This window comes from Cydia fagiglandana, chromosome 12 (genome assembly GCF_963556715.1).
Source record: "Cydia fagiglandana chromosome 12, ilCydFagi1.1, whole genome shotgun sequence".
Lineage (NCBI taxonomy): Eukaryota > Metazoa > Arthropoda > Insecta > Lepidoptera > Tortricidae > Cydia > Cydia fagiglandana.
The window spans coordinates 14,178,782-14,193,217 of record NC_085943.1 but is presented as its reverse complement, the minus strand read 5'-3'; the positions used below and the strand labels follow the sequence as shown (position 1 = coordinate 14,193,217).

General features: G+C 36.8%; 1 protein-coding gene across 1 annotated transcript in view; it reads left to right on the top strand.

Annotated features, from left to right (window-relative positions):
- LOC134669645 (uncharacterized) overlaps window positions 1-8,431 on the top strand; it is a 51,559-nt gene extending 43,128 nt beyond the window's left edge. The window contains exons 2-5 of the mRNA XM_063527316.1: window positions 4,982-5,067; window positions 5,468-5,613; window positions 6,078-6,238; window positions 6,795-8,431. Of these exons, the coding sequence (XP_063383386.1) occupies window positions 4,982-5,067; window positions 5,468-5,613; window positions 6,078-6,238; window positions 6,795-6,900 (499 nt within the window). The 3' untranslated portion in view covers window positions 6,901-8,431. The remainder of the gene's footprint in view (window positions 1-4,981; window positions 5,068-5,467; window positions 5,614-6,077; window positions 6,239-6,794) is intronic.
- Window positions 8,432-14,436: the final 6,005 nt, after the last annotated feature.

Below are 14,436 nucleotides of genomic sequence, written 5' to 3'. Positions count from 1 at the left end.
GCACTGCGATAATAAAATCGCAGCCGGGACCTCAGTCGGCATTTCGCTCTCCAAGCGTCAACATATCGGAACCTGCTTCTAGACGCTAGATGTTGACCGTTTAATTATAGAAATAGAAGGAGATCACCTTTGTGGTATAAATACTCAGTCATACAGCATACTATATTGTTTCACGACAAGCGACTGGTACGACATCCATGTCGAGAATGAACAAATCGTCGACTTTTTCATCGCAGTGCGCGCACTGAATTTTCTGCGATAAATTACAGCGCGATTCTAAAATCGTGTCGCAAAAATTAAAATCGTGGTGCGCGCTTGGCGTTACAGTAGCGTTCGTACTGATGAATGTCATTTGAATTGGAAAGAAATCGTTTGTCTAAGACTTGGTTCTTTTAACTTTAATAGCATTCGCGAGTGAAAGAATTTTCACTATGCACGATAGAATTATCGTGCATACTTCTTTATAACGTAGGAGCAATGTACCGAGTTAGCAGTTTATCGTGCTTATTTTGTCTACATGGTCTTAAATATGGAAAAGTGCTACAAGTATTTAATCCCCATCGGCTTTGAATACTAAATATTTTTTCGATATTTTGAAGGCTAGGCGACAGAGGCGTTGATGAAAACAAAATAGACTTCGTCAAAGCTAACTCTAACAAAGTCTGGCAAGAAGTGCTATGACAAACGTTATATTTACATAGAAATTAGACGTATTTTATCATTATAGCTTTATTACTGGTTAATAAAAAAACCTCAAGTAGCTCGACATTCCAATTCCTTTCCTTGTCACTTATCTACGTTTATGTTAAATATGATCCTAACACTCTTCTAATAAGCATCCGTAATAGCCAGTAATAGGCAAACATACTATAACCTGTAAGTAATAGCGCCAGTGCGCCGTTATTTCCCCGGGCGGACTTCCCGTCGTATTTCTAACTGGATTACATACCTATACTTTGTAATCTATGTTCTCCAGTCGGTCCCTCAATACTGAGGATCGTGACATATCCTTCTGTTGAAGACCAGGTTCCTCCATAGGGTTCCATAGGGTTGTAATCAATACACCTTATTAATAAAGCCGTATCTTGTTACATGGTCGCGTCGCGTCGGTGTCGTTTTTAATTTCGTATTCGTACCTCTTATGTATGAATATAAATTGTCAGTAGCATATCCCGCGCGAGTCTTGCAAATAATAGGCGATATTAATACTGCGATGTTCTGCCGCCAGAGTGCAGCACTACCGACTCAGTAAATTCATAGTTTTCACGGACAATAAAATATGACATTGATGCATCAAGGCGGTTTCAAGGCGGTTTGTTAACAAGGGCCTATCGGTACCTAAACGCGAATATCGAAATTTAGTTATCTGCCTCTTTATCGCTCGAATATGCAAAAGCGATAGAGAGATTAGATACTTAACGAAATTTCGATTTTCTTGTTTCGCGGTAGGCCATATGTGATTGACGTGACGCGTGATGTGTCAATGTGGTTTTGTTTACTGTATGTGCCACAAAGGTGCCACCTACGCAGAGCTTTGCCTATTAATATTCCCTATTGGCTACTCTGCATTCATGTTTAGATTACTTAAGATAGACTACATATAGACATACTAGTCTGTAAGTGCATTAATTGATTATAATTATGTAATTTAATAAATGGAAAAGATATTTATCATATCATTAAACATCATCATATCATGTTTTTATGAAACTCGCTTTCAGCTCATTTCATAAACCCACACTCGTATCTTAATGCCTTTCATTTTATAGCAGTCACATAAACTATTATGAATTATAATTAGACTCCCATATCATACCATATCTCCTCCTTCTTCCTCGCGTTATCCATATCATATCATATATTCATAATTAAAGGCCGGTAAAGAATACAAATGCCTAAAAGACTAGAAACAAACGAGTTCGGTTAAATTTTCCCTTAATTCTTACAGATGCGTGTAGAAAATTGAGATAAAATTGTAAGAAACGCTTATTTTGGTCCGAGATTAGATTTCTCACGCTAAACGTAGGGTTTATTGGGCTGATGAGCGGTTAAAAGTGCCGGCTTATTAAATTAATATGCATGGTGCAATTTTGAGAGTGAATGGAACGAATGATGAATGAATGGATGACCCCACACGGATGATAAATAAATAATTAATCATAAATAATAAGAATCGATTCTATTTAACATTTGTTATGTGAATGAACTGGTTTTGATACGACCTTGACGATCGTGTTGGTGATTAGCGTGCATCATTCGCGACTTCCACTTCATTTCGCATGCACCAATCAGCGTCAGCGATCTTCAGGGTCGTATCAAAATAAGATCACAACCATAACAAGTTGTTAAATCTGAATTTGGCTCAACGGCTCACTTTAATTTTTTTGGCAAGTGTTTTTTTTTTCGAACATACGAGTATCGCACTTATAACTTGATTAGCTTTAACCACATTAGCTTTAAATTTAAACAAGACAATATTACTATTAAACTAAACATTACATTAATATTTGTTAAGATGACATGTATGATAGAAATCTGTATTTGCCAAGGTTCAACATGCTAATTTGAGAGGAGATTTCACTTTTGTATGTACACAAACTCTGCTGTTGCCAAACTTCGACGACTTTATGTTTGTATTGTTATGTGTAAACTAAATATTTACACATAACAATATGTACCTAAACATTAAGTAACAATATACCTCGGCACTTTACCTTTTGTAATCCGGCTCGAAGGATCATATTGTGTAATGAGTGTAATGGGCGGCGCACCACTTGGTCCCCAGTCCCCACCGAATGGTACCTATCTAAGGGTACAAATTGGAACCCGACAGCAGCAGCAAACGACATTGTCGCTGCGACAGTACTGGTTTAATATGTATTTCTATGAAATAACCAAGATGAACCCCTATATAGTAACAGCACCAGTCATGGGACATTTAAGAGGAAATTTAGAGTATTTATGATATTTCCCGTATACATGTAAATGGTCTACCGCTTAGCGTGTTAAAAGATGAAAGTCCTATCCGTCTTTCATGTTTTAGGCATGTTGTATCAAAGATACTGCAATTAGTTTCCACATATTTAACAAATTAAAACTATGCCTTTTTTCTCCAGTCATGGACACCAAAGCTCCAGTAATGGGCCCCCGGTAATGGACGTGGATCCAGTAATGGGCCCCCTATAATGGACATTGCTCTATCAGTATAAAATATTGAAATGGGGAATAAGTTACGGCAAAAAAATCAATTTTTGGTATTGAGCTTTTATCGCTGAATGTATTTTTCTTTCCACAGTCAATTATTATTGTATTAGATCCATCGAGACAATTCTAATATACCCAAACACAGTTAGGGTTTATTGCGATAAAGTTCCCATGGCCACCTCTTGTCTCCATCATCAGATTAGGTCCATGTTATCATAATATTGCATTATCATCCGATTTGCATACTTAATTACGTACTTACACAAAATTTCAACTGAATCGGAAATCGAAAAGTGGCTCAAATTCAACTACCAAGATTGGACCCACACTAACTAACAGGGCAAGTTAAATAAAAGTTTGGAAAAACGATATTAATTTATCCAAAGGTATAGAAGACAACGATAGAACGATACGCTGGCGCCGTCGTCTTGTATACAAGACACAAATTCAACCACTGAGTTAATGTGAAAATAATAACAATTACAATTTCATTTACACTCGTGTTCATATTTAAGGTCTCTGTTTTTTCATTTATTTGCTTTTTAAGCCGCTATATAAATCCCTTCTTTTATAATAAGGCATTTAAAAAAATTGCTCCAATTTTCAACATTTTTCATGTTCCTCGTCGCCGTTGTCTTGTATAAAAGACAGCTAGGGATGGGAATGTTAACTCGATATGGGAATTTTTAAAGTAAATATAAAGTCAGAAATATGTTTTTATCTAAGTATTTGAACACTTGTTAATCGCCAATTTTTTTCAACGAATAGTAGGTAACTACTTACTAGAATACGTAGAACGAGAGTCAGATAGGCATAACTATATTTAAAGTTCAGGTAGCTTCTTTAGCTCTATAAAGTAGAGTCAGACAAGTAAATTTGCCATTGTAGATTGTGGACTATTTAATTGCAGAAGAGATAAATAAAAAAAATAATTGATGTTATAGCTTAGTGGGAAGGGATAGACCGCAGCGACCGCTTCGCACAAGTGTGGTACAGGGACATACCTGTTTATCAGACTTTACTTTTATTGTTATAACATTGAAGTTAATGTGTAATTTTTTTGTAACAAGTCGTTGAACGTTTTTTTGATAAGAGTTTACCTATAGATTAATGTAAACCAAACTGAAATTATAATGATAGATTCTAATTCCGGAATAATATCTTCACTCATTAAAAATTCAACCCACGTGTAATTTTCACTAAAACAGTTCCGGTATATTGACTTTATCGACACATGATGCGCAGCTTTAACGTTACGCCAATAAAGTTTACGTACCGACAAGCGCTTACGCCGTTGACCTAGAGACTATTATTACTTGATCCGCGCGGAAACAGTCCTTGTCGGTCTGCATTGCGGGCAGTCCATGGGCGCCGTTGTCTTGTATAAAAGACTTCTCGTACAGCCTAGTGCGGCGATATCACGTCTTGAATCGACATTGTTTAGTGGTTGTTTTTTATGTTAAATCCCTATATTTTAAACATTTTCGGGTGTAAAACATATGTTTAATTTTGGCAATTTGGAATGAAATTAAAACAGGATAAGAACAAAGCTAAATTAAAAAGATTTTTACCATAATATTGTAAATATCGATATCACTATTTGCAATCCCTAAACTTTTTATTAGTTGTTTACTTAAAATTTGCTCTGGCGTGTGAGTGAGCGTCTTTGCGGACTAGGTCCGGCGGCCAAAAGGTTAATGGCGAACCCATCGATAGTGCGTTATAACAACGGTTTTTATCTGATTTAATTAACATTTTCTTTTTTTTTCTTTTTCAGGTCTAACAAATATCTGCAGAAGTCGGCGATAACGAGAGTATGCGCTGTAGGTGGATTCTTCATATCAATACCTGTGTTTTTAACAGGTTAGTATTTTGTTATGTTGTATGAAGTGTTTCACCAGTTACACACATATAGTGATTTTTCACCCTTAGCCATATTTGCGTGAATATAATACTGAACCCTCTGGTTGACCAGATGTCGATATTTTTTTTATGGGAGAGCCAAATTTTTCGCTATTTCGAGGTTGGTCCCTTGTTTGTAATAAATGTTTTTTTAGAGACATTTAAACAAATAAAGCGATAAGGGTACTTTACATTAGGGCCTGTTCAGACATTGATTAGTGTTTGCCTCATGCCACTAAACGCAAGAAGGTAATGAACACGCAATAAACACTAATCAACGTGTAAATAGGTAATAAATATGCCCCAATGTTAAGGCCGGCCACACACTTACCCATAATTGACCTTACTTAATACTTTCCAGGGATAATCCTATACACGTTCATCCAGTTCCATTCCACGCCTGCAATAGTGACGTCCGTGTTCATCGGGGTCGGCATCATTTTCTGCGGCTGCGCGATGGTGCACAACGTCTTCGTGTGGCAGAAGGAGAAGACTAACCTAGTCAAGGTATGACCATCTCTTTCTGTCTTGATATACTCTCGCAAGCTATACCCCCTCAGGCGGGGGCCGGCAGCGCGATGGTGCACAACGTTTTCGTCTAGTAGAAGAAGACTAACATAGTCAAGGTGCGACCATCTCTTTCTGCAGATGCAGTCATTTTCTTGAAAGTATCACCTATGTTGTATGTGTAAGATTTACTCCTCAACGTAATACCTGCTTATAAGGTCCATCCAGCCTAAGTTGAAAGTCCTCGGGAGCTCTCCAGCGATTCTCTCGAATTCTTGTACAAACTGTAAATTTCTCAATTTCGCTAGTAACGGGAGTGCCGATTTGTAGTGATCACGATTAGGCTTATATGCTTCATTAACCTCTCGTATAGTTTCCTCGTACGCAGACCCGCGTTCCGGCATACGCTTAAGTGTTTCATTAATCAGATTTTAATTAACGTGTAGTTACAACATTGTTTTCAGGCGTTTCGTGCAGACATGAACACGTCTCAGAATCAGACGTCCAACGGGATTGTAATGAATGGGCACCTGAACAACAGTGGCGCTGGCAACCTGAGCTTCCACAGACAAGCGCCTTATTCGCACCCCATCACGCTGCTGCAGCAGGGACCCTATATTATTAGGTAGGTAAATTCCTAATGTCACTTACAAGGCGGTTGGTGTAGGATTTCCGCGGTGATTTTCAAGTATAAAGTAGCTGAGTTTCGGGACTAAAACTGATTAACACGCCCGTCTATTAGGGCTTTAAGACCTCTACTGTTAGATATGATTGGTTCACAACGTTCTTGTAAATTAGATACCTCTCATTGACGTACCTTAACTCAGGACGGGCCTTAATACGGGCATGCACTAAAAATGGTACTAGTTCAGCGGTGTCATTCAAGAATTCGAGCCAATCGTGCAGTCTAACGCAACTAGTTGCGACCAATTGCGCGCGTGATGCGAACTGATCAACCAGTCGCGTTGTAGCGGTGTCACACCGCTGTACCCCATTCCTCATTCTCATTGCCCGTAAGGCCAGTCCTGATGTACGTACGTCAAATGGTATATTTAAGGTTCCAGAAGCGACAATTTGTGGTCCTGGAGAAAAACTGTTGTCCTTGTTGAGTTGAAGTTGTCCTCCTGCACTTATCAAGTTAAGCTAACCAGCCAAGAATAACCAGCAATTCGTATTTTCAGACCACCGACGAGCACGCCTCCGGGGGAGGGTGCAGCGACGCCAGGCGTGCCGGCCGCCACCATCGACCTCAGCCACGACGCACACGAACTCAGCACTCTAGTCTGAAGTCTTCTGGATATAGGCTTAATCGTCCAATCACCGACTAACGTACGACGAAGGCACAGTGTTCAGAGTTGGCCTTTTGAACGCCAGACGACGAATAAGGAATAATTATGCCGTGCCCCGGACGCCAGGCGATCGCCATTATTTAAGCGAAATTGAACTTTACGAAGTCCTGCGTAAGTCGCTATTGCATTGGCCAAGCTGACGTCTTTCCGATGACGGCCGTAGCCGTCTGTGGCTGTCAAAAGATTAAAACGTCCACGTCCACGAACATCAACTTAGCACTTTGGTGTGTAGCCTTCTGGACATAGGCTTAAGCTTACAAGTACCGATGAAAAATGGGCTTTGAAACGTTGCTGTCTTCCTTCAAGTTACGACAGACACGAATTTAGCACTATCATCTGAGCCTTATGACACTGAAGCTAACAGCAACATCTACCGACGTACGAGGAAGACACAGCGTCAAGCGTGCGATCTATGCCCCGACACGAAAGAAACGAATATTGGAACTCAAGCTTATTTAAGTACCGACGACGTACGAAGAAACAGCGTCAACACAAAAACGAACAGCAGTGGAGAGTGGAAACTCAACTAGACTAAGATCTTCTGGATTCAACGCTTGATCTTAACTACCGACGACGTACGACAAGACCGAAACCAACAATAGAGGCTCAACTGGACTGACAACATGATGTGGCAATGCGAAGCGACACCCAACGTCCAAGCCGTTATGTTACAGACATATTTTATGAGTGTTAATGAGACATAAGAATGTTCTGATACAACTAACCAAACCATCTTTGACAGTAATATCGGACAGTACAGTATCAGAGATCAAGCGCATAAGGTGTTTATGCCCCTGCATGGTCACTGCCTTCGCTCAACAGCAATCTGTAAACTGGGTAAAAAGACTCAATAAGATCTGTCCTAAAGTTAAGAATAGTCTATCTAACGGTAATGTAACATGTATCAGATATGAACACGCTTTAGTTGCCACAATCTGATGCTGACTGTACACTTGACGTTAATATTATGTTTATACTTTTCACCTTATGATTATGATGTAATAAGTTGCAAAAGTGTAAACATAATTTACTTATTCACGAGAAAGGGAAATAAATATATTGTTACGTATTTCAATTGGAGCCAAGGCCGTGCGAATTCTTTACGCAAAAACAAAGATAAGAGTCAAGTTTTGCGCAAAAAATACGCACAAATGTGTATAATAATACCTTCCATAACCGTCTAAACTTGGAATTTAGAAATCCTACCTATATAAAGGAGCCTCTTTGACAACTATGAGTATACCGACTTGTACTAAGCTACTTAACCCGAGTTTCATTTGGAAGAGTAAACATAATAATATTTGTATATTTATGGTAGTTGTAAATATATTTCATCACAATATTATGTGATTTGCCATGTTTTGAGCTTTCAAATATTGTTTGCTTTGAATGACTGAGATGAGAATTGAAATTTTGTGTGTTAGGATTGAGATTATTAATAATAATATATTAAATTAATGTTAAGATAATTTCTGTGTATTATTTAAATCCATTGAAAACTTAAATCTGGCGCATAAGGCTAACTCCATTAAAAAAGATGTTTTGGATAGTTCGGATCAGTGATGGGTTATTTTCTTCCAAACTATTATATAGCGGAAGCAGTTATAAAGTTGACCCAAAAATTTTTTATTAAGCTATGAGCTTCATCACATATGTTCCTTGAGTAATTCTAAGCATTTCAAGCCTGGGAGCCAATAAGAAATGTGTGTCTACCAGTGTTGGGCAAAAAGTAATTGAATTACTAATTAACAATTGCAATTACAAAATGTAATTCCAACAAATAATTTCCATTACATGTGGAAAGTAATTAAAATTTTAATTACTAATTACAATTGCAAAATGTAATTAGTAATTAAATTATTAATTACATTTTGTAATTAAAATTTGTAATTTAATTACTTTTTTGAATTACAATTACTTTTATAGAATGCAAGTTTTTGATCATCTTTATTTCCAAAATCAGATGAACATTTTGAATGGTTTTAAATTTGACTAAGCAACATTGTCAATGTTAACTTTGGTTGATTTGGTTGGACTGTAGCAAAGGGAGGGCTGGGAGTTAGACATTTTTTTCTGATTAAGTGGTGACATTATGATACTAAACACTGATTTAAACTTTCACGATTATTAAACATTATCAAACTGCACAACGGGACTTAATCGCGTATTTAAGTTTTAAGATTTACCTCCGACGTTTCGAGGACGCACAGTGTTTTATGAAAGCCAAAAAAGTGACATCCCCATTTTATTGCAAATTACTGTAGTTTAGATCATTATAAATGCGAGACTAAAACTCCCACGTTTCTAATTTGTGTAGTTTTTGAGAAATATTTTTTTTTAAATCGGGTTTAAAATACCCGGGTATTACGAAAAAAAATTATATGCTGCAAATTATTTAACAAACTGTTCTGTTGCCCTAAGTGTTTAATAAACCCTTCAAAGACGTACGTTTAGAGGTAATCACGGCCTCTATAAGTACATTTGATACAAAGATATTAATTATTTATTGATTTTAGTTTTTATTTTTTTTCTTCCATTTTCCGCCGTAGTCGCCAGCGATATTTGCATGGCAGCTTTATTATTATGTCTTCTATCTACCCTATTTTTTACAAGACATAATTCCGTGGAACATTCAAGTAATCGCCTAAACACTTTATATCCGGGTTACCCGGCCTCTAGGGTTGACACTTTGGTATTTTTAATTTTAAACATAGTTTTGTCGGGGATATCTATTGTTCTTGGTTTTTATGTTGTGGTAATATGGAAAAAAAGTGTTGCCAGTGCTTCGAAGACTGATTTAGTAAGGTACATTACAAAAAAATCGAATGTAGGTCACCTTATTGAAGAGCGCAAAAAAAGGATACAAGATGAAATCCGACAAAAAATTGGTGTTTTAGTCGATGTCGTACGACCAAATAGTGGCACTACTAATGACGGCAATACTGCTAGGACAGTTTTGTCCGACAAACACCGCGGAACTTTTGCAAACATACTTGGAATAGAGAAGTGGCTTCTGGACGATCTCCACACAATTTTGGTTGCATTATCAAGTGGTCTTCCAATAGACTCAGAGAAGTTCGGTAATTTCTGAAAAGAACTGGCCGAAAAATATGTTCAGAGCTATAAATGGTGTCCTATGACAGTGACCATACATAAACTTCTGGCCCATGGAGCTGCAATTATACGAAACTCTTCTGTTCCAGTAGGAATGCTCTCCGAGCAAGCAGCAGAGTCTCGTAATAAATATTGGCGTCACGATAGAGAACATCATACTCGCAAATCGCATCGTATAAAAACAATGTTTGATTTGTTTCATAGAGCGTTAGTCTCATCAGACCCAATAATATCGGGGCATAGTATTTCGCAACGACAAAAAAATATTAAAAAGCGACCCCTACCATCTGCCGCAATAGAATTGTTAAAAGCACCACAGGATGCATCTATACCACCATCTGATGAAGACAACACATGACGACAGCTTTTATGAGCTTCAAAATGGGGCAGAGAGCTTGGAAGTAGAAGAAGACATACAGTAACTTGTTTTAAACATTTTTTGTTGTTGATTTTTTTTTTGTAATTCATGTTTTAAAACAATATATTTGCGAAAGTTTATTATAAACACTATCAAACAGCATTTTGTTGTATTTCGCATCATAATAGATACTTAGCGTAGCATAACAGACACTATTAGCAGTTTAAAAAAAATATTGTGTAACTGGTTTTAACCGATTATCGGTAAATTTTTACGATAACCAATCGAATATCCAGCGTTGAAAATTTACGTTAGTGCATTCCTGTATAGGTACTGAGTTAATTTTATATCCGAGGAAATCCGGATATTGGGTAGTGGCAGCCCTGAACGAAAATTTTAATTCACTGTAGATTAAATGTTCCACGGAATTATGTCTTGTAAAAAATAGGGTAGATAGAAGACATAATAATAAAGCTGCCATGCAAATATCGCTGGCGACTACGGCGGAAAATGGAAGAAAAAAAATAAAAACTAAAATCAATAAATAATTAATATCTTTGTATCAAATGTACTTATAGAGGCCGTGATTACCTCTAAACGTACGTCTTTGAAGGGTTTATTAAACACTTAGGGCAACAGAACAGTTTGTTAAATAATTTGCAGCATATAATTTTTTTTCGTAATATCCGGGTATTTTAAACCCGATTTTCAAAAAAATATTTCTCAAAAACTACACAAATTAGAAACGTGGGAGTTTTAGTCTCGCATTTATAATGATCTAAACTACAGTAATTTGCAATAAAATGGGGATGTCACTTTTTTGGCTTTCATAAAACACTATGCGGACGGCGTTGTCCCCGTGGTCTCGGAGAAGACTGGCTCAAGTTGACATCAACATCTTCTAGCCGCGCGAGTTTTTCGAACTACCCGCACTTGGTCTTGTTTATCAGTTTGAACGTTTTGCGCACTAGGGATGAAACGTCGGAGGTAAATCTTAAAACTTAAATACGCGATTAAGTCCCGTTGTGCAGTTTGATAATTATGATACTATTTTTAAATGATTGTAATGTGTAGATCACGTCTAAATAAGCATCTTTTACTGAAAAAACTTTTCTCTAAAATAAATAAATGGCTGAGTTAGACGCCTCCAAAGATTGATGTTTTTAAAGGGAGCTGGGACTTGGAAAATTTTCATCGCGAGTGGTGTCATTATGACATATATTTTAAATGATTGTAACGTATAGAACACGTTAAAATAGGCTACTTTTACTTGAAAAACTTTTTTCTAAAATTGAAAATAGCGGACTGTATCAAAGGGGGGCCGTTTCTGGAACTTGGAATTTTTTTGAGAAAATGAAAAAACAGGGTTTAAAACAGTTCTTAATAAAGTTTTAGAAAAAAGTTTTTCAAGTAAAAGTAGCTTATTTTGACGTGTTCTATAAGTTACAATCATTTAAAATATATGTCATAATGACACCACTCGCGATGAAAATTTTCTAAGTCCCAGCTCCCTTTAAAAACATCAATCTTTGGAGGCGTCTAACTCAGCCATTTTTTATTTTAGAGAAAAGTTTTTCCAGTAAAAGATGCTTATTTTGACGTGATCTACACATTACAATCATTTAAAAATAGTGTCATAATGACACCACTTTGTCAAAAAAAATTCTAAGTCCCAGCCCCCCCTTTGCTACAGTCCAACCCGAAAGGCACCTTAGGTTGGCGCTTACGTCATTATTAGCGGCGCCCCAATACTAATGCGGTGCTACGCGACGTAAGCGCCGACCGCCATATTCAACGTGGTTTGTCACATAGTACCCTGTAAAGGTATGATTCCAGGGACAAAATAGTACATTTCGATGCTAGTGCGGAAGGTATGTCATTACTTCACGAGTACCGAGATATCTTGCCACGAGCCGCAGGCGAGTGGCAAGACTCGGGACGAGTGAAGAATGACATTTCCGCACGTGTATCGAACGACGTTTTTTAATACAGTTGCGAAAAAATAAGAAAAACATTGTTAATCGTACACTAAACAAAAGTGGTAACAGTGACAGCTCGGTTAGACGTCGTCTTTAAGTATATTATATCTATGGGCGTTTGGCAGCTATTCCGTTCCATTCAGTCAACTTATTAAGAACGGAATTTTCAATATTGAATATTAAAAAATAAACGTGTTATAATGATGAAGAGGTAAGTAATTAAATATGAAATATGTAATATGTTTCGTATTCTTACATTAACGGTAGGTTTTTATGCTGATTACGACGTTTAAAGGAAACAAATATTAACACTCATCATCAATCAGTCGTGAATTGGAACAAGTATAAATTTAAAAAAATTGGAAAAGTAAAAAGCACTAGTTCGAGATAACCAACTTTCCGCACGCTAAACAGCTACGTAAAGTAGCACTTTTTGAGCAACTGTATTAAAAAATATGTTATAACGTTATCCAGCGTATAATGGAATTCATAAAAGTTTTTCTTTATAATTACTCCAAGTAAATTTGTTCATATTTGCATATTATTAAAAAAGTAAATGAAAAGTAATTGAGTAATTTAATTACTAATTAATGTAATTACAATTGCAAATTACACAGAAAATTTAATTACATGTAATTAAATTTTATGTAATTCAATTACATTGTAATTCAATTACATGTAATTAAATTAGTAATTAAATTACACGAGTAATTAATTACGCCCAACACTGGTGTCTACTCGGATTTGTAATGGATTCAAACTTTCAACCCCTTTTTAACCCTGTTAGGGGATGAATTTTACAAAACGCTGAAATTACTTTTCCTGTCTTTTAATAATATCCCCAAATACAAAGATTCAAGTCCCGCGTTCGAAAATTTTTTTGATATCCATACAAACTTTCAACTCCTTTTTCACCACCTTAGGGGATGAATTTTCAAAAACGCTGAAATTAGTTTTCTTGTATTTTAATAATATATCGTTTTACGAAGTTTCAAATTCCTAGCTTAAAATAAAACTTGAACCCCATACAAACTTTCATCCCCTTTTTAACCCCCTTAGGGGTTGAATTTCTCAAAATCGCTTCTTATCTCTTGTACACTTTATAAATGTAATCTAGTGTGCAAATTTCAACTTTCTATCTTTTGTAGTTTCGGCTCCGCGTAGCAAAAATCTCCAACCAAATTTTTCACCTTTTTACGTTTTTCTTGTAAAATTACTATGAAATTGAAAAAACAAATATCAGCAATGAATTCTACGTCTTTGGTTTATACGAAAATGATACCAAACTTGCCCTAGTACCCACCAGGATCAGAGTAGATTTTTTTTAAAGATGACGGATGGCGGCCGTCTTTGTACCCCACCCTCCCCCCCACTTCACGCTAGAAATGCTTAGAATTACTCAAATATCAGATGTGATGAAGCTCATAGCTTAATAAAAATTTTTTGGGTCATGTATGGCAGCGTTACATAACTGACTCCAGTATATATAAAAAATAAAACCTACGTATATACTTGCCTATTTCTTTTCCTTCGTTTCCTGAACGAAGATCACGAGATCAAAGAACAAACGAATATACAACCTGAGAAAAATATGTCTCATTGGCACTAGAAATCCCCGAAAATGTGGTCAAGAACAGCAAATCAAATACAAAAATGAACTTTAGGTACATTTATTAATCTAAAAGTTGTAATCGTTATAAATCAAAGAAAGAAAGTCATAAATAACATTAACAATGTGGCATTAGGTAGGTACAGCCCGTACAAAACTATCGAAGGTAGCTAGGTGCCGTTCAACAAGGGTTCCTATTCCGCATGCCAGGATCAGATTTTCATGACCGTCCCGGGCCGATAACTCGTAAAGTGGTAAAGGGCGATGTGTAATGAACACTCGTGGACGTCAGCTGCCGCTCCGTTGATGGGTTGAGCAACCCAAACACGTAAAACGTAATACAGCGGCAGCTGACGTCCGCGAGTTCACTACACATCGTTCTTAACCACTTTATACAACTTACCATCCTGGATG